Source organism: Coregonus lavaretus, assembly GCF_964263955.1.
Source record: "Coregonus lavaretus genome assembly, chromosome: 14".
NCBI classification, from domain to species: Eukaryota; Metazoa; Chordata; class Actinopteri; order Salmoniformes; family Salmonidae; genus Coregonus; species Coregonus lavaretus.
This window is the reverse complement of record NC_140001.1, coordinates 20,782,262-20,802,433: the sequence shown is the minus strand read 5'-3', so window position 1 is coordinate 20,802,433 and position 20,172 is coordinate 20,782,262. Positions and strand designations below refer to the sequence as shown.

Genomic DNA, 20,172 nt, shown 5'->3' with positions numbered 1-20,172 from the left:
CATGAGGTCTACTTTGATGCTAATTAGCATTTTCGAATCTGAGAGTAAATAGGTTGTCAAAACGTCACGCCAGGGTAAGCCTACACAAAACAAAGCCCATATTTGAGGTGTTTCTAAAATCCACAATGGATAAAATGAATGGTGGAAAAAATTATTGAAACCATTTCAGTATTTGACCGCTAGGTTTTATGGGTATTATGAAGGGTCCACTGCAGGGTTCAAACAGAGCTTGTAGTCTTAAAACCTCTGGTTCGTTCAGCCATTCCTATGGGGAAAAGAATATGGTTTTGGGATAAACACCAAAAATAAGGCCGGAGGTTAACTGAGGCTTAGGAGATCTTATACTTTTTGTTCTATGAGATAACATTAACATTACCTTTATGTTTTGAAGCCTTTGTTTTTTTTTATTACATAAATGTTTCAAATTTCACAAAAAGTGACATTAGCTGATGAAGATGATCTTATAGTAAACAACGTATAAGATCTCCTATATGCCTGTGTTTACCACATACGTTATTTACAGCGTTTATCCAAAAACCCTATAAAAATTAAATTTATTTTCCCATAGGCTTTGTACATCGAACTATTGCAGAGTTAGCGCCTACAAAAAGACGGCATAACTATTGTTCTCTATTCTCCTAACCTGCCATGTTAATAATTAACGTTAGCTACTGATGAGTTAGAAAATGTTGGGTTTTTACTACGTTTCCCACAATCCCTCCCCGTACAAAAGAACAACACGCATCTTTCATCTGGGTCTCTATGGTTCCTGTTTGGCGACCTGTCGCCATTACGATCATATATTTTTTTGGGGGAAACCGCACAATTGTCCGTTTTCCAGAGTTTGGAGAACGGTCAACGCCTTGTTGGGGCCAAGTGTTTCCCAGATCGCGAAAAAGCTCAACTTTACGGGGTCTTGGCCCCACGGTGTGAGCCTTCGTTTTCGCTTCCTACACAGCCTCCATTACTGAGACGCCTAAATTGTGTCTCTATTTTTCTCTGCTTGTTTTGTTGTCAATATGTCGCCGTGATGGAGTCTCCGTGTTTGACAGAAATGAATCAGGGCCTTCGCCGCCTGACCCGCAGTCGCAACAACCCGCTCTCCTCTCCCTTTGCCCCATTTAATGCTAGAGAACTCGGACGCTCTCTCCCCGGAGCTCGGCCTAAATACCTATCACAGAAAGGAGACAACCATGGAGAAGAATCCAAACAGCAATGCCAACATCAACAAGGTTCCGCCCCGTTCGAGTTCTACAGGCACAACAGCTGGCGAATCTAAATCGAAAACAGGTGAACATTAATCAATAATTAGAACCAAATCCTAGGTAATCTTTCCTGGCTGGTTTAGCTACCCATCTAACGTTCGCTTAGCTTGCTAAATAGTTAGCTAGCCAAGCACGTTGCAGGGCCTAGTAGTGGTGCATGGTTTGTTTACTTGATATGGGAGATGACGTACCTTGACAGAACGTGTGCGTTCGTAAATTCGCTCTGGCTATCTACTCTGATTTCAGAGCACTCGTCTGAGTGTGCCAGAGCTCAGAATAACTGAGGAATTTACGAACGCTCAACACCCGTTGAAAATGGCAGGTGTCAGGAAACGTCGGCAAAAAAGCGTAATGAAATTGTTGCCAGCAGCACAGTTAGTCACCAACGCTCTGGATAACATAACAGCCTAACCAGCTCAGCTAGGGAGAGTAAAATGGCCAGTGAGGTGTTCTCTCATTTGTCTGGAAGTAGTTAGCTTGGGTGTTAACTACTATTCCAGGAATACCTGGAATAGTATAAAGTAATCCTTCTACCCCCCCCCCCCCCCCCCCCCCCCCCCCCCAATAAAAAAAGAAGAAAAGTGGTTGTCCCACTGGCTATCATAATTTGAATGCACCAATTTGTAAGTCGTTCTGGATAAGAGCATCTGCAAAATAATGTAAATGTGCTGCCGTTGTGAGGTCAGAACTCTTGGATCAACCCTACTCCTCAGACAGAGCGTCCAGTGTAAAAACGCTCTGAATTTACAAGCTCACTCCAGATTGAATTTACGAACACACCCAACATTGACACATTCACCAAGATTCCAATGCATAAATTAAGGATATATATACAGACAGACAGACTACCAGTCAAAGTTTGGACACACCTACTCATTCAAGTGTTTTTCTTTATTTTTAGTATTTTATACATTGTAGAATAATAGTGAAGACAAACTATGAAATAACACATGGAATCATGTAGTAAACAAAAAAGTGTTAAACAAATCAAAATATATTTTATATTTGAGATTCTTCAAATAGCCACCCTTTGCCTTGATGACAGCTTCATGAGGTAGTCACCTGGAATGCATTTCAATTAACAGGTGTGCCTTCTTAAAAGTTAATTTGTGGAAGTTTGAGCCAATCAGTTGTGTTGTGACAAGGTAGGGGGGTATACAGAAGATAGCCCTATTTGGTAAAAGACCAAGTCCATATGGCAAGAACAGCTCAAATAAGCAAAGAGAAACGACTGTCCATCAATACTTTAAGAAATGAAGGTCAGTCAATCCAGAAAATTTCAAGAACTTTGAAAGTTTCTTCAAATGCGGTTGCAAAAACCATCAAGCGCTATGATGAAACTGGCTCTCATGAGGACCGCCACAGGAAAGGAAGACCCAGAGTTACATCTGCTGCAGCAGATAAGTTAATTAGTTACCAGCCTCAAAAATTGCAGCCCAAATAAATGCTTCACAGAGTTCAAGTCACAGACACATCTCAACATCAACTGTTCAGAGGAGAATGTGTGAATCGGGCCTTCATGGTCGAATTGCTGCAAAGAAACCCCTACTACAGGACACCAATAAGAAGAAGAGACTTGCTTGGGTCAAGAAACACAAGCAATGGACATTAGACTGGTGGAAATCTGTCCTTTGGTCTGGAGTCCAAATTAGACATTTTGGTTCCAACTTCCGTGTCTTTGTGAGACGCAGAGTAGGTGAAGGGATGATCTCTGCATGTGTGGCCTCCCGAGTGGCGCAGTGGTCTAAGGCACTGCATCGCAGTACTAGCTGTGCCACTAGAGATCCTTGTTCGAATCCAGGCTCTGTCGTAGCCGGCCGCGACCGGGAGACCCATGGGGCGGCGCACAATTGGCCCAGCGTCATCCAGGGTAGGGGAGGGAATGGCCGGCAGGGATGTAGCTCAGTTGGTAGAGCATGGCGTTTGCAACACCAGGGTTGTGGGTTCGATTCCCACAGGGGGCCAGTATGGAAAAAAAAAAAATAATAATAATAATGTATGCACTCACTAACTGTAAGTCGCTCTGGATAAGAGCGTCTGCTAAATGACTAAAATGTAAATGTAGTTCCCACCGTGAAGCATAGAGGAGGAGGTGTGATGGTGTGGGGGTGCTTTGCTGGTGACACTGTCTGTGATTTATTTAGAATTCAAGGCACACGTAACCAGCATGGCTACCACAGCATTCTACAGTGATACTCCTTCCCACCTGGTTTGGGCTTAGTGGGACTATCATTTGTTTTTTAACAGGACAATGACCCAACACACCTCCAGGCTGTGTAAGGGCTATTTTACCAAGGAGGAGAGTGATGGAGTGCTGCATCAGATGACCTGGCCTCCACAATCCCCCGACCTCAACCCAATTGAGATGGTTTGGGATGAGTTGGACTGCAGAGTGAAGGAAAAGCCACCAACAAGTGCTCCACATATGTGTGAACTCCTTCAAGACTGTTGGAAAAGCATTCCAGGTGAAGCTGGTTGAGAGAATGCCAAGAGTGTGCAAAGCTGTCATCAAGGCAAAGGGTGGCTACTTTGAAAAATCTAAAATATGTGTTATTTAATAGTTTTGATGTCTTCACTATTATTCTACAATGTAGAAAAGAGTAAAAATAAAGAAAAACCCTTGAATGAGTAGGTGTGTCCAAACTTTTGATTGGTACTATATATATATATATATATATATATATATATATATATATATATATATATATATATATATATATATATATATATATATATATATATGTATGTATGTATGTGAGGGAAAAAAGTATTTGATCCCTTGCTGATTTTGTACGTTTGCCCACTGACAAAGAAATTATCAGTCTATAATTTTAATGGTACGTTTATTTGAACAGTGAGAGACAGAATAACCCCCTCTCAATCAGAAATATTTCTGGCTCCCAGGTGTCTTTTATACAGGTAACGAGCTGAGATTAGGCGCACACTCTTAAAGGGAGTGCTCCTAATCTCAGCTTGTTACCTGTATAAAAGACACCTGTCCGCAGAAGCAATCAATCAATCAGATTCCAAACTCTCCACCATGGCCAAGACCAAAGAGCTCTCCAAGGATGTCAGGGACAAGATTGTAGACCTACACAAGGCTGGAATGGGCTACAAGACCATCGCCAAGCAGCTTGGTGAGAAGGTCACAACAGTTGGTGCGATTATTCGCAAATGGAAGAAACACAAAATAACTGTCAATCTCCCTCGGCCTGGGGCTCCATGCAAGATCTCACCTCGTGGAGTTGCAATGATCATGAGAACGGTGAGGAATCAGCCCAGAACTACACGGGAGGATCTTGTCAATGATCTCAAGGCAGCTGGGACCATAGTCACCAAGAAAACAATTGGTAACACACTACGCCGTGAAGGACTGAAATCCTGCAGCGCCCGCAAGGTCCCCCTGCTCAAGAAAGCACATATACAGGCCCGTCTGAAGTTTGCCAATGAACATCTGAATGATTCAGAGGAGAACTGGGTGAAAGTGTTGTGGTCAGATGAGACCAAAATCGAGCTCTTTGGCATCAACTGAACTCGCCGTGTTTGGAGGAGGAGGAATGCTGCCTATGACCCCAAGAACACCATCCCCACCGTCAAACATGGAGGTGGAAACATTATGCTTTGGGGGTGTTTTTCTGCTAAGGGGACAGGACAACTTCACCGCATCAAAGGGACGATGGACAGGGCCATGTACCGTCAAATCTTGGGTGAGAACCTCCTTCCCTCAGCCAGGGCATTGAAATGGGTCGTGGATGGGTATTCCAGCATGACAATGACCCAAAACACATGGCCAAGGCAACAAAGGAGTGGATCAAGAAGAAGCATATTAAGGTCCTAGAGTGGTCTAGCCAGTCTCCAGACCTTAATCCCATAGAAAATCTGTGGAGGGAGCTGAAGGTTCGAGTTGCCAAACGTCAGCCTCAACCTTAATGACTTGGAGAAGATCTGCAAAGAGGAGTGGGACAAAATCCCTCCTGAGATGTTTGTAAACCTGGTGGCCAACTACAAGAAACGTCTGAGCTCTGTGATTGCCAACAAGGGTTTTGCCACCAAGTACGAAGTCATGTTTTGCAGAGGGGTCAAATACTGATTTCCCTCATTAAAATGCAAATAAATGTATAACATTTTTGACATGTGTTTTTCTGGATTTTGTTGTTGTTATTCTGTCTCTCACTGTTCAAATAAACCTACCATTTAAAATTATAGACTGATCATGTCTTTGTCAGTGGGCAAACATACTAAATCAGCAGGGGATCAAGTACTTTTTTCCCTCACTGTATATATCTATCTATCAATGAATAATACTGATATCTAACCACAGGTTAACTATTGTTCAGGTGGGCTGTCTCATAACTACAATATGAATCTAGTTATTCAAAGTGTCTGTTTCATGCATACAAAGTGTTCATTTAGAGTGCTCACTTAACTCCAGAGGCTGGTGGAGTTAAAAGTGAACTAGCCCAATAATGGACTAAAGCAGCCTTACATTACTCCTTATAGTCCAAGGACCTTACATGTTCTGTTTAGAGGGGAATTGTTCTGGCAGCCAAAACAGCCAAATACTCCATCTAAATGTGAATCGATTCTCAATTGCGTTAAGGTTCTAGAAACTGAAAGCCCTCTACATAAAGCCCTTTGGCTTTCCTGGCTATATGCTGGAAAGCCAAAGTTCCAACAGCTGGGCCTAAAATAGTGTATAAGAGATCATACAAAAGATTTTGCTGTGACTTATGTGGATGATGTTAAAAATATTTGTTGGTCTGATGTGATTAATAAGGAGCATCTAGACGCTGCACTTTGATGAATTTATGAAATTGCTTCTTACAATTATTGATAAACAAGCACCTGTTAAGAAACTGACTGTTAGAACTGTTAAGGCTCCATGGATTGATGAGGAATTGAAAAACTGTATGGTTGAAAGAGATGAGGGCAAAAGGAGTGGCTAATAAGTCTGGCTGCACATCTGACTGGCTGACTTACTGCAAATTTGAGAAATTATGTGACTAAACTCAACAAAAAGAAGAAGGAACAGTATTATAAAGTTCTTTAAATGAAATTATGGGCATAAAGACAAATTCAACTACATCTTTCATCAAATCAGATCAGGCTTATTCTTCACAAAACCATTTTGATGTTGCCAATTATTTTAATGACTACTTCATTGGCAAAGTGGGCAAACTTAGGCAGGAAATGCCAACAACTAACAGCGAGCCATCCTATTCATGCATAAAAAAACTAATAATGAAAAGCATTGCAAGTTTGAATTTTGTAATGTTAGTGTGGGAGAGGTGGAAAAATTATTATCGATCAATAATGACAAACCTCCTGGCATTGACAACATAGATGGAAAGCTACTGAGGATGGTAGCTGACTCTATAGCCACTCCTATCTGTCTTTTCTTTAATCTGAGCCTAGAAGAAAGGCTTTGTCCTCAGGCCTGGAGGGAAGCCAAAGTCATTCCGCTACCCAAGAGTGGTAAAGCGGCCTTTACTGGTTCTAACAACAGACCTATAAGCTTGCTGCCAGCTCTTAGCAAACTGTTGGAAAAAATTGTGTTTTACCAAATACAATGATATTTCTCTGTAAACAAATTAACAACAGACTTTCAGCATGCTTATAGAGAAGGGCACTCAACATGTACTGCACGGACACAAATGACTGATGATTGGTTGAAAGAAATTGATAAGAAGATGATTGTGGGAGCTGTACTGTTAGATTTCAGTGCAGCCTTTGATATCATTGACCATAACCTGTTGAGAACTTATGTGTTATGGCTTTTCAACCTCTGCCATATCGTGGATTCAGAGCTACAGTTGAAGTTGGAAGTTTACATACACTTAGGCTGGAGTCATTAAACCTTGTTTTTTCAACCACTCCACAAATTTCTTGTTAACAAACTATAGTTTTGGCAAGTCGGTTAGGACATCTACTTTGTGCATGACACAAGTAATTTTTCCAACAATTGTTTACAGATGGATTATTTCACTTATAATTCACTGTATCACAATTCCAGTGGGTCAGAAGTTGACATACACTAAGTTGACTGTGCCTTTTAAACCGCTTAGAAAATTCCAGAAAATGATGTCATGGCTTTAGAAGCTTCTGATAGGCTAATTGACATCATTTGAGTCAATTGGAGGTGTACCTGTGGATGTATTTCAAGGCCTACCTTCAAACTCAGTGCCTCTTTGCTTGACATCATGGGAAAATCAAAATAAATGGTAGACCTCCAAGTCTGGTTCATCCTTGGGAGCAATTTCCAAACGCCTGAAGGTACCACGTTCATCTGTACAAACAATAGTAAGCAAGTATAAACAGCATGGGGCTACGCAGCCGTCATACCGCTCAGGAAGGAGACTCGTTCTGTCTCCTAGAGATGAACGTACTTTGGTGCGAAAAAGTGCAAATCAATCCCAGAACAACAGCAAAGGACCTTGTGAAGATGCTGGAGGAAACAGGTACAAAAGTATCTATATCCACAGTAAAACGAGTCCTATATCGACATAATCTGAAAGGCCGCTCAGCAAGGAAGAAGCCACTGCTCCAAAACCGCCATAAAAAAGCCAGACTACGGTTTGCAACTGCACATGGGGACAAACATCGTACTTTTTGGAGAAATGTTCTCTGGTCTGATGAAACAAAAATAGAACTGTTTGGCCATAATGACCATTGTTATGTTTGGAGGAAAAAGGGGGTAGCTTGCAAGCCAAAGAACACCATCCCAACCGTGAAGCACGGGGGTGGCAGCATCATGCTGTGGTGGTGTTTTGCTGCAGGAGGGACTGGTGCACTTCACAAAATAGATGGCATCATGAGGAAGGAAAATGATGTGGATATATTGAAGCAACATCTCAAGACATCAGTCAGGAAGTTAAAGCTTGGTCGCAAATGGGTCTTCCAAATGGACAATGACCCCAAGCATACTTCCAAAGTTGTAGCAAAATGGCTTAAGGACAACAAAGTTAAGGTATTGGAGTGGCCATCACAAAGCCCTAACCTCAATCCTATAGAAAAGTTGTCTGCAGAACTGAAAAAGCGTGTGCGAGCAAGGAGGCCTACAAACCTGACTCAGTTACACCAGCTGTATCAGGAGGAATGGGCCGAAATTCACCCAACTTATTGTGGGAAGCTTGTGGAAGGCTACCCGAAACGTTTGACCCAAGTTAAACTATTTAAAGGGAATGCTACCAAATAGTAATTGAGTGTATGTAAACTTCTGACCCACTGGGAATGTGATGAAATACATAAAAGCTTAAATAAATCATTCGCTCTACTATTATTCTGACATTTTACATTCTTAAAATAAAGTGGTGATCCTAACTGACCTAAGGCAGGGAATTTTTACTTGGATTAAATGTCAGGAATTGTGAAAAACTGAGTTTAAATGTATTTGGCTAAGGTGTATGTAAACTTCCGACTTCAACTGTATCTATCTAATAGAACTCAAAGGGTTTTCTTTTAATGAAAGCTTCTCTAATGTCAAACATGTAAAGTGTGATGTACCGCAGGGCAGCTCTCTAGGCCCTCTACTCTTTTCTATTTTTACCATTGACCTACCCCTGGCATTAAACAAAGCATGTGTGTCCATGTATGCTGATGATTCAACCATATGTGACTGACCGGCTCGATTCCGTATTATGTAGCAAAATTGGAAAGTTTTTTTATATATATTTTTTTACATTGGATAAAAGTAGAGACTCAGAGCTAGAAAATTGTATATCATACACTACAGTTGAGGAACAATGGGAAAGTAATTCTGCTTTGAAAGTTGATAAACTTGTAACCTCACTTGAGAAAATGGCCCTCGAATGTTTTGGTACCTACTGGAGAGCTCTTCTTTGTCTACACCCATTCAGCATCGTTCACACCCTTTTTAAGCTTTAGCCCCACCCATCTCTTTAAGGATTCACATGTGAGGCTATGTGCTAAACAACCAAAGATTTCAAGACTAAAGGCTGGTTTACACTACAGGTGTGTTCGTAAATTTAATCTGGAGTGCCAGAGTGTGCTCTGGGCTTTCGTAAACTCAGTGTTGTCAGATTGGCCGTTCGTAAATTCAGAGCGTTTCGCTCTCGGAGCGCACACTGGACACTCTAGCCAAAAGTAGGGTTGATCCGAGCGTTCTGACCTAACAGCAGTCAAGCACCCAAGCTAACATTGGCTAGCTTGCTAGCTACTTCCAGACACAAATGAGAGAACAGCTCGCTGACCATTTTACTCGCCATAGCAGAGCTGGTTAAGCTGTTTTTATGTTTATCCAGAGCGTTGATGACTGCAACTGTGCTGCTGGCAACAATTTAATTACACTTTTTTTGCCAACGTATACTGACACCGACCATATTCAACTGGTGTTGAGCGTTTTGTAAATGTGTCAGTTATTCTGCGCTCTGGCACACTCAGACTAGTGCTCTGAAATCAGAGTAGATAGCCAGAGCGAATTTACCTACGTCTATCGACAGTTGTTGCAGTGACATCATAAACATTTTATTGAAATAGTTACTTGCATAGTGGAGTCTTTTGTTTAGACATGTAGCTAGCTAGCTAAACAATGAACCATTATCCCAACTCATAACGTTACTACCCTGCATGAATCTGCAGGTAGCTAACCAACCAGGTTCAATGTTAGCTAGCTAACATTAGGCTATAAATAGCAATGCAAATAACTCTGAGATACGAATAATATTACTACACAGATCCTACACTTTAACTTGAAATAAAAACAACTTTCTGACAAAATTAGAAATGTGTAATATCTGAAAATGTAGCTAGCTAGACACTCTTACCCATATACATGGATGGACGCTTCTCCCTCTCTGTCACGGATGCCATGGTTGCCCTTACTTTAAAGATGTAATCCGGTGCCTTTTGTGTTCTCTTTTCGACTCCGTCTGCATATTTGCAATCAAACGGCAGAATTTACTCCATCTCCTTAGCTATCATACTCCAATTCCACTGATTTCAAAACTCGGTCCTCCATAAAGTGGAGAGCAACACTTATACAATTCTACTACGTGATATCTTTCAAAAAAGCTGCGTTAGAAAGGATTTCCTACACATACTGACCAGCTCATATTATAGACAGAAACATGCTACATAGCAGACCAATCTGAACTCATCTCTCGGCATGTCCAGCCCACTCATTATCTCAGCCAATCATGGATAGCGGGAAGGTTGCTGTCTTTTTTTCCATGGCTAAACCAACTAGGCTCATAATTTAACAATTTTATTCGTATTTACAGATGGCATACAAGTTTGTTATTAAGGCACATGAAAGTTCACATGTTCCAGAAGACATTTCTGCCAAAAAACACATTTTGATTTAAAAAAAGTTTACGTTCAAATCGCGCTCCTGTGACGTAGTGACGTGCGACATACACCTAGTTTCCTGAAACAAGTCACATATTACGCATCAGCAACCACAGCTAATGAATTCACTGAAACCCTTAACAAATAGTTGCAGTCTGTTATGGAATGGGTGGCTAGTAATAAACTGGTCCTGAACATCTCTAAAACTAAGAGCATTGAATTTGGTACAAATCATTCCCTAAGTTCTAGGCCTCAGCTGAATCTGGTAATGAATGGTGTGGCTGTTGAACAAGTTGAGGAGACGAAATTACTTGGCGTTACCTTAGATTGTAAATGGTCATGGTCAAAACATATAGATTCAATGGTTGTAAAGATGGGGAGAGGTCGGTCCGTAATAAAGAGATGCTCTGCTTTTTTGACACCACACTCCAAAAAACTAGTTCTGCAGGCTCTAGTTTTGTCTAATCTTGATTATTGTCCAGTCGTGTGGTCGAGTGCTGCAAGGAAAGACCTAGTTAAGCTGCAGCTTGCCCAGAACAGAGCGGCACGTCTTGCTCTTCATTGTAATCAGAGGGCTGATATAAATACTATGGATGCCAGTCTCTTTTGGCTAAGAGTTGAGGAGAGGCTGACTGCATCACTTCTTCTTTTTAGAAGAAACATTGTTGAAAATCCCTAATTGTTTGCGTAGTCAACTTACACACAGCTCTGATACACACACTTACCCCACCAGACATGCCACCAGGGGTCTTTTCACAGTCCCCAAATCCAGAACAAATTCAAGAAAGTGTACAGTATTATATAGAGTCATTATTGCATGGAACTCCGTTCCATCTCATATTGTTCAAATAAACAGCAAACCTGTTTTCAAAAAACAGATAAAGCAACACCTCACGGCACAACACCTCTCCCCTATTTGACCTAGATAGTTTGTATGTATTGATATGTAGGCTACGTGTGGTATGTATGTATGTAGTTCTGTCCTTGAGCTGTTCTTGTCTATTAATGTTCTGTATTATGTCATGTTTTGTGTGGACCCCAGGAAGAGTAGCTGCTGCTTTTGCAACAGCTAATGGGGATCCTAATAAAATACCAAAATACATCAACATAATTTCACAAATGCAAAATATACACTTAATGTACACTGTTTTAAAACAGTTGCAGCCAACAGTATTTTTTTGTGACAACACGTTGGTAGCATCAGTCTTCAGTTTACACACAGGTGTTCGGACATGCAGATGGCTAATTGGCACAGGTACGCTTCTGGCTGTTTTCCGTAAACAAGCGCTGTAACATCGAAATATGGCCGTCTGGGTGTCCTAACCCTATAAAGGTGAGTAGTAATTTTAACATTTTTTAGAAGAAGAAGAAAAAATCTCGCTGATATGAAAGATACGTTCTTTATGTTTCCATAACTGTACAGCGAGCAATGCATTTTAACGTTCGGAACGAGCGTTGGGGCTCTTAACAAAACTCCCCCCGGCCAAAAGATATTATCGTCAATAGGCGCTAAGGTAGTTAGCGTCTATGAATTGTGTAAAAGTGAGCTATAAAGGCCTTAGACAGTGGAGGACACATCTAATTTCAGCATTGTAGATTGTCTCTCTTTGCCATTCATTTGTGATTGAGGCATATCCCAATAACAGGAGCTACACAACAGGTCCAACAACTCCTGACAAACTTTGATTTTCGATTTTTTCGATTTTCGAGTGGTTTTTGCTCTGACATGCACTGTCACCTGTGGGACCTTTTTATATAGACAGGTGTGCCTTTCCAAATCATGTCCAATCAATTGAATTTACCACAGATGGACTCCAATCAAGTTGTAGAAACATCTCAAGGATGATCAATGGAAACGGGATGCACCTGAGCTCAATTTTGAGTCTCATGCAAATAATTATGTAAATAAGGTATTTCTGTTAAATTTTGTATACAATTTTGTATACAATTTTGTATACAATTTTGTATACATTTGCAAACATTTTTAAAACCTGTTTTCGCTTTGTCATTATGGGTTGTTGTGTGTAGATTGAGGGGAAATAATTAATGTAATCAATTTTAGAATAAGGCTGTAACAAAATGTGGGAAAAGTAAAGGGGTCTGAATACATTCCGAATGCACATTCTAGTCGCCAATGACAAAATCTACCTGCATTTGGCGGGTGTTAATTTCCAATCCTGAATGCAGTGTTTCCCATATAGATGGGTTGGTTGTTTAACAACAAAACCGATGCGTGCACAACCATGGGCCATAACAGACTGTGTTGGCTTAGATTGACAACTAGTAAGCTATATTTATTCTCCAATGTATATTGAAAACATAAATACATTTGCATAATGAGCACTTGTCTCTCAAATACATCGTTACAGTTGTTGGTTAGCTAGCTAGCGAATTTTTGCCATATTAGCATTGACTTGAAATGAGTCAAAACTCCTCAAAACAAGACATGGTATCAAGAACAATATGAAACGAGACACCTTACAATTCCCCACATGGCAGTTTCTTGTCATTCTTGCCTGCAATCTGGCCATACAGAATCACAGCAAAACGCTGACTTCTGCCCCATTGACACACACACAATGTTTTCATGACGTTGTCAGCCAACCCACCTATATTCATCTAGCAGCTGCAGGCAGCAACTGCAAAAAATATGATTTTTGAAAATAATTTGTGATAAATCGTTTTCAGTGTGAACTTAAACATCTAAAACCAGATATAAAATATGTCAAAGATAATGGACCTATATGTTTTTATTAGATGAGAGCACTAAAAAGCATGGCATGGGGCCCCCATTGATTTTATGTTTGAGTCGCTAAAATAGCATAAAAATACGGCATAAGGCATGGCCAAATTTGTAGAATTGCAGGAAATTGACGTTAAACCTGTATATTTTCCTCTCGGGCCCCATGGCAAAATGTGTAGAAAGGAGTGGTGAGGAGGCGACTTCACCATACATTTTCTTGATTTAGGGTTCACTAAAACATCATTTTAAGCTTTGTTTTACTATTGACCGTTACAGCTGATTTCAGTATTGTATATTGATTCACTCTCTTTAAATAGAAGTAATCTGATTTTGATTTGTTTGTCTGAATTGTTCAGTCAACCTTTTCGCTGCCAGCTCCTGATATCCAGGCATAAAAACTTCAATCTGTCTCCTGAATAAGTTTTCGTCCTCATTGCCAAATCTCCTTTGCTAGTTATACAATCATGTAACTAAGAAATTAGCTGGAAAGAAAATAATGTATTGTTATGTTGAATAGTCATGACTGGTTTGAGATCTGTCGTAAGACGCGGATCCAAGTTCAGTTGAGAGATCCACCAGCGTCTTTGGCGTAAGGTTAGCTGGACGTTTCTGACTGGTCTTGGAACTGTGGCAACGGACAGCCTCTCCCCGCTTGGCTTGATGGGATATGTAGTGATTTTTGCCAACACAGCCAGATATGTACAGTCTTGTTTCCTTAAACTTTTTTAAACTGACTATCGTATTTGTTGAGGTAAATCGGACGTTTATTAATATAATGCGTAATCGAGGAATGTCAGGAGTTAATTGACACGAGAAAACTAGAGAATAGTAACTCTACAGAGCGCAATGACTACAATGAATGGCTAAATTACTTTCGGACATGAAGGGTCCGCAGAGTTCCTCACCACTCTATTGCAGGAAACTGGCTTTAAAACACGCAAACTGTGCCAGCATTGCTGAAAAAAATCCTAGAGGAAACACTGGAATCCTGCTAGAATGATAACTCTCCATATTGTCCCCTTTCATTCTCCCCAGATGGTAAGAATAATGGAAGCTCTAAGCGCTACAGCCGTAAGCGAGAGCCCTCCCTTCCCAAGAGTGAAAGTTTCCCTGGCCCTCGTCGCACCTATTCACAGAAAAGCAAGAATTTTGACAAGAGACCCACCCAGAGAGGTGAAGCCCGGCAGTATGGCATTACAGGTGGAGGAAGACGCGAAGAGGTGAGCTTTCGCAATACTTTACTTTAAAAAAAATCCTTGTTTGGATATGAAAAGAGAGCTTAGTTAAGTCCTATATTTGTATATTCCCACTGATTGTATTAATATCAATATAATAGCACTTATTGACAAATTAATGGTAGAATTATTTGAGTCACTGAACGGTAGAAACAAGGCAGCATCAACCCACATACATCTAACTGGAATATTATTATTCCTACCTGTGATTCAGGAAAGTCAGGCTCTAATTTTCTTCTCCCTTCCCCCAGGTAGCAGAGTGCCGCCGGGCCGAGTTCAGCCCAGCTCAGTTTTCTGGACCCAAAAAGATCAGTCTGAACCACTTGCTCAACTTCACGTTTGAGCCTCGTGGGGGCCATGGTGGCCTAGTAGGAGAGAAACACTCATGCTGGGGCCGCCGCAACAAGTGGGGCCACAAGCATAAGCCCTTCAACAAGGAGCTTTTCCTGCAGGCCAAGTGAGCTCCCGATCAATTCAGTCTACTTTGTACAGTATGAATTGTTAGGTTGGTATTTATTAACTAATTGGTCTCCTTTTGCCTTAGCTGCCAGTTTGTGGTGACTGATGACCAGGACTACAATGCTCACCTCACTGACCCAGACACTCTGGTGAACTGGGACTGTGTGCAGCAAGTGGTAAGTTCCATTTACATTTACGTCATTTAGCAGACGCTCTTATCCAGAGCGACTTACAAATAGGTGCATTCCCCTTATAGCCAGTTCCATACACCAGCCCTCTCTTACGCTTGAAATCTCCATGTCTAATTAGACTTTTAATGCAAATATTATTTACCCCCTCCAGCGCATCTACAGTCATGAGGTTCCCTCCTGCCCCATCTGCCTCTACCCCCCTGTAGCGGCCCATATCACCCGCTGTGGCCACATCTTCTGCTGGCCATGCATGCTGCACTACCTGTCTCTCAGTGACAAGAGCTGGTCCAAGTGCCCCATCTGTTATGAGGCTGTACACTCTGACGACCTCAAAAGGTTAGAGAGAGAGAGCGATGTTAAACAGCCTTATTAGAACATTCTGTATCGCAACCTTTGGGAAATAAAATATTATGGTTGAAAATGGTTAGTAACATGCTCTATCCCCTCATACCTCACTGCAGTGTGGTTGCAATGGAGACCAGGCAGTATGCAGTTGGTGACCTCATCACCATGCGCCTAATGCGGAGGGAGAAGGGGGCTCTGGTGGCCATGCCCACCTCCCAGTGGGTGAAGGTGGAGGAGCCTATTTGCTTTGGAGGTGAGACATTTTCACGGTCTTAATATCCAGTGACTTACAGTTAGTGCATCCATCTTAAGGTATCTAGGTGAGACAACCACATCAGTCATAGTAAGTACATTTTCCCTCAATAAGGTAGCTATCAGCAAAGTCAGTGCTAGTAAAAAAAGACAAGTGTTAGTGCAAAGAAGGTTGGAGGATGATGATGACCAAATGTTTACCATATACCTGTGTTTGTGGTATGGTATATGTGAGTTTTTTTGACATGGCTGTACCCCTGTGTTGTAGATGTGCATCTGAGCCCGTACTCCAAGCTGCTGCTTGCCTCTCAGGAGCAGGTGCTGGGCCTGGTGGCTGAGGAGAAGGTCGTTTTGCAGGCTCAGCTCACCCAGGAGGAGGATGCCACAGCCTGCTTCATCCAGAGCGCCTTGTGCAATCTCCAGGTAACACTGACCAACTAGCAGCTTTTTAATTTAAAACACAGGCAGTGTCTACTGTATTGTTACTCAAACTTAGTTCAAGTCATATAGGCCTAGATGGCATGAACTAACCCCATCTCTTTCCTCTGCTGTGGTCCAGGAGCGAGAGGAGGCTCTGCTGAAGCACCAGAAGGCATGTACTAAGAACAACTTGAACCTGTCAAGTCTCACTCTGGCAGACCCCCCCTCCCCTGAGGAGGAAGTGGTGACCACCTTCAGTAGTACCAAAGTAAGTGTTGTCATTTATAACCCCTTTCTGTAACGTTACTCTCCAAACTCGCCCTTGTTATTGGGTCTGAGAGATTCTCCATGTTTTGCTATTTCCAGCCGGTGCTGCAGTACTCCTCTGCATTTGATGATGAGGTAGCAGAGGAGGACCCAGATGAGGCCCCTGGTAAGGAACCAGAGCTCCCTGAAGGGCTCCTGGAGAGCGTGCTGGAGGAGTCCACTGAGGCCTCTGGGGATGCAGCTCCAGAGACCCAGCCTGCAGAGGAGAACCCTCCCAGCCAGGCTGAAACAGTGCGCCCCCAAACCTCAGAGCATGGACCCTCCTACTACTTCTACCAAGGTAGGATACCCTTTAGTAAAATGTCTTTATCAGTGTCTCTCCACACAATACCTACCTTGTCATCTATATTGTAATCAAAAGTCCAGTCTCTGTACTTACTCCTTTCCTTCTCCCTTCAGCGGAGGACTGCCAGCAGATGTTTTTGCACCCAGTGAACGTGCGCTGTCTGCTGCGTGAGTACGGCAGCCTGGAGGCCAGCCCTCACGCCATCACTGCCACTGTGGTGGAGATCGAGGGGCAAACTATCACAGAGGTAAGTGATTTAGATCTGTAACATACTACTTAAATATGTTTATTCATGGTAATGTACCAAGACTTCTGTTTCTTCTGGCTCATTTCATTGTTTTGATTCTCTTGGCTAAAGGAGATTCGCCGTCGACACCGCTACCTGGCTCACCTGCCGCTCACCTGTGAGTTCGGCATCTGTGAGCTGGCCCTGCAGCCTCCCACCCTGTCCAAAGAGACCCTGGACAGCTTTGCAGGTTAGATATCCTAACACACACACACACATAATGTATTCATGGGTTGCTGCAGTACTACTCCTCAAATCCAAATCTTCTTTCTCCTTCTCTCGTCACTCTTATCTGACTCAGATGACTTGGAGAAAAGAAAGCGTCTTAGACAAAAGAAAGCAAGGGATGAGAAGCGCAGGGAGAGGCGTATCGAAATGGAGGAGAACAAGAAGCAGGGGAAATGTGAGTACATTTTACTTTTGGTTGTTTCTCAATGTATAATGTGTAACTAAAAACCTGTGGTCAGATGGGGTATCTTAAGTTGACAGTTTTCTCTCTCTCAGATCCAGAGGTACATATTGGGCTGGAGAATTTTCAGCAGTTCCCGGCGTTTGGGTCCCCACCTCACAATGGCAGTCCACCAGTGTACCCTGAATTTCTGTTGGCCCCTCCCTCATTCCTCAGCAGCAACCCTGTCTCTGGTGAGACCAGCTCTTTCAACTGTCCTTAATTTTGATACGTTTGGAAATGTTAGTGTTCCCGTCTTATCGACTCAAGATATTTTGTGACATGGAATTCATATTTTGGACAAAATATAGCACATTACAAACAGTGCCTTGGAAGTGTGAGCCTTGTAAACTGAAAACACAATTTCCCTCTTGTTGCAGATGGGCTGATGTTCCCCAGTCTGAGTGGACACAGCCCTGTGCACAGCGTGGGCAGTGTGGAGGATGACTCTCAATGCATGTCGTTCGCTCAGGTCTGTTAGCCTAACTCATTAATTTACTCACTCCTACATGTATTATTTTCATTACGGACTGATTACCTTGGATGTCGGGATGTATCACAACTTTTGGATATGGACAATATAGACCAGTAATAGACAATTTGTATGACATTCTCTCTCATCATCCCTTATTCTCCCCTGTATAGATGCTGAGAGATGGGAAAGCCAGGGCAGATGCTGGGCCATGGACCACCTCCAAGAAAGGTGACAACTACTTGTCTAAATCCTTCATTTCTCCTCAGTGCCTGTTAGTACTTGCTCAAATCAGTTGGCCAGACAAGTATTGTCAGCTGAAACTGATATTGGACAATGGAGTGTCAATAATGGGCAGTGTTGGACCATGTTTGACTCCACTTTTTCTGTGCCGCTCCCTCAGACATGCTGCTGGCTCCTCCAGTGGCAGACAGCGATGGAGAGAGTGATGGAGAGAGTAACCGTGTCCCAGTTCCCAGCTTCCAGAACTCTTTCAGCCAGGCCTTCGAGGAGGCACTCCTGCAGCACCACGGTCCAACTGCTCCACCCCAGCTGGTGGTCATCCCTGGTCAGTATTTCACTGTCTTTGCTTGTGAGTGATGCCTTATTTATGGAGTTAGAAGACTGCATACTCATCTCTTCCTCACTCTCTTTCAGAGGAAAAGGGAGGGAAAAAGAAGAAGAAGAAACAGAAGCTTCTGTTCAGCACCTCCATGGTTCACACAAAGTAGACTACACTGAAGTTGAAACTTCTCCCTTTACCCTCACACTTTTTTTATTTGATCCATCTCCTGCTATCACTCTGTCATTTTTCCATGCAGCTCTATTTTAGAATTATAAGCAATGGAGAAAGTGTTTAGTATGTAGCCAAAGTAAGTAATACCTCCATCACAGTCCCACTCACTATTTCTTCACTGGAACACCATGCAATTGGTTTATTATGTATTCTACAATAATGCAGGCGCGCAAAGATTTTTTCCACGTCTAAGATTTTGTCATAGACACATACTTTGGGGTTAGACTGATCAGTTTACCATAGTAGAATCTACTTAGGGTTGATTTAGAATGGAATAGGTTTAAGGGGTGCATTTTATTGGGGTAGCAGTCAGACAGCTGTAGGTACGTTACACCCAATGAACCCTTCACAGATTTTCAATCCCGAGTCCAAACACTGTCAGCCCTGAATTTGATATTTTAAACACATTTCTACCTAACTAACTGGTAAAAGGCAGAAGCTGACACACACCTAAAACATTTTTAGAGGTGCAGACTGGGTAAACTATAAAAATAAAGATGCACACTCTGTTCCCAAACATTTTAATGGGTATAGTAACCAACGTTTCAGCATTGCCGAAACATTGGCTGCTCTACCCATTGAAATGTTTGGGAGCATAATTGGTGTGCAACTTTATTTTTATACTAAACTAACAAAAACTCTTCCATTGAAAGTTGTATGTTTATATTTGAGCACCACTCAGAGATGGCCTGAACATAGCAGAACCTCTCTCTATGCATGAGTCTGATTCTCATACCGGTCTGGAGGAAATGCAAGGAATACAGTGTAGCTTGTATTAAAGAAAGGCTTGAAAATCTGTGTGTTGGTGGCTGAGAAATGCACTGTAGACCTTGTTTGATTTATTAGACCATGCATATGCAGTTTCTTTGCTCTGTTCATTTTTCCCCATCTACCACAAGCATTTTTCCTTTTTCTTGCTCTGTAGAGCCAGTTTTCGGTCTAATTTGTAACATTGGCACTTTACCCCCTGGTTTCAATTCAGTATTGCAAATATATTTTGTGTGAAGCTAGAGATTTGCAGACGTTTGATTGCTTTCTATATAAGGAGTGAAAGGGTGGGATTTAAAGATACTATAGAAGTTTTGTTTGAAGGTTATTTTATTGACCTTTTTGATTATTTTGGAAGTTTATAGTGAACATGAAATAGGCTTACATTAATGTTCAACTGGCCTGACATTGGAATTAATAAAGGATTATGCACAAGCAAACTAATTGTCTGGATATTTTTGGTATTGCAGCAACATGAGAGGGTATTGATGCGCCATTGTACTAGGTAACAAAAATGTAACTAGGAGGAATGAGTTGATTTATGAAAAATGTATCGGAGTTGAAAATGTCCCT

At 41.9% G+C, this 20,172-nt stretch overlaps 1 protein-coding gene across 1 annotated transcript; it reads left to right on the top strand.

Moving 5' to 3' along the window:
• The first annotated feature begins 740 nt into the window (after window positions 1-740).
• On the top strand, window positions 741-20,033 carry LOC311141796 (E3 ubiquitin-protein ligase RNF10-like). Its single transcript, XM_084177259.1, has 17 exons — window positions 741-1,290; window positions 14,350-14,534; window positions 14,801-15,006; window positions 15,094-15,184; window positions 15,351-15,535; window positions 15,661-15,797; window positions 16,065-16,219; window positions 16,356-16,484; window positions 16,583-16,823; window positions 16,943-17,076; window positions 17,188-17,305; window positions 17,417-17,518; window positions 17,620-17,757; window positions 17,944-18,035; window positions 18,209-18,266; window positions 18,439-18,603; window positions 18,693-20,033. Exons 1-17 carry the CDS (start codon window positions 1,125-1,127, stop codon window positions 18,764-18,766), a joined length of 2,376 nt encoding a protein of 791 aa, XP_084033385.1. The 5' UTR covers window positions 741-1,124; the 3' UTR covers window positions 18,767-20,033.
• The last annotated feature ends 139 nt before the right edge of the window (window positions 20,034-20,172 follow it).

Coding starts and splice junctions, on each gene's coding strand:
- LOC311141796 (XM_084177259.1), top strand. CDS start 1,125: ATGCTAGAGAACTCGGACGCTCTCTCCCCGGAGCTCGGCCTAAATACC. Junction 18,036..18,208: donor AATGCATGTCGTTCGCTCAG/GTCTGTTAGCCT, acceptor TCCCCTGTATAG/ATGCTGAGAGATGGGAAAGC. Junction 18,604..18,692: donor CCAGCTGGTGGTCATCCCTG/GTCAGTATTTCA, acceptor ACTCTCTTTCAG/AGGAAAAGGGAGGGAAAAAG.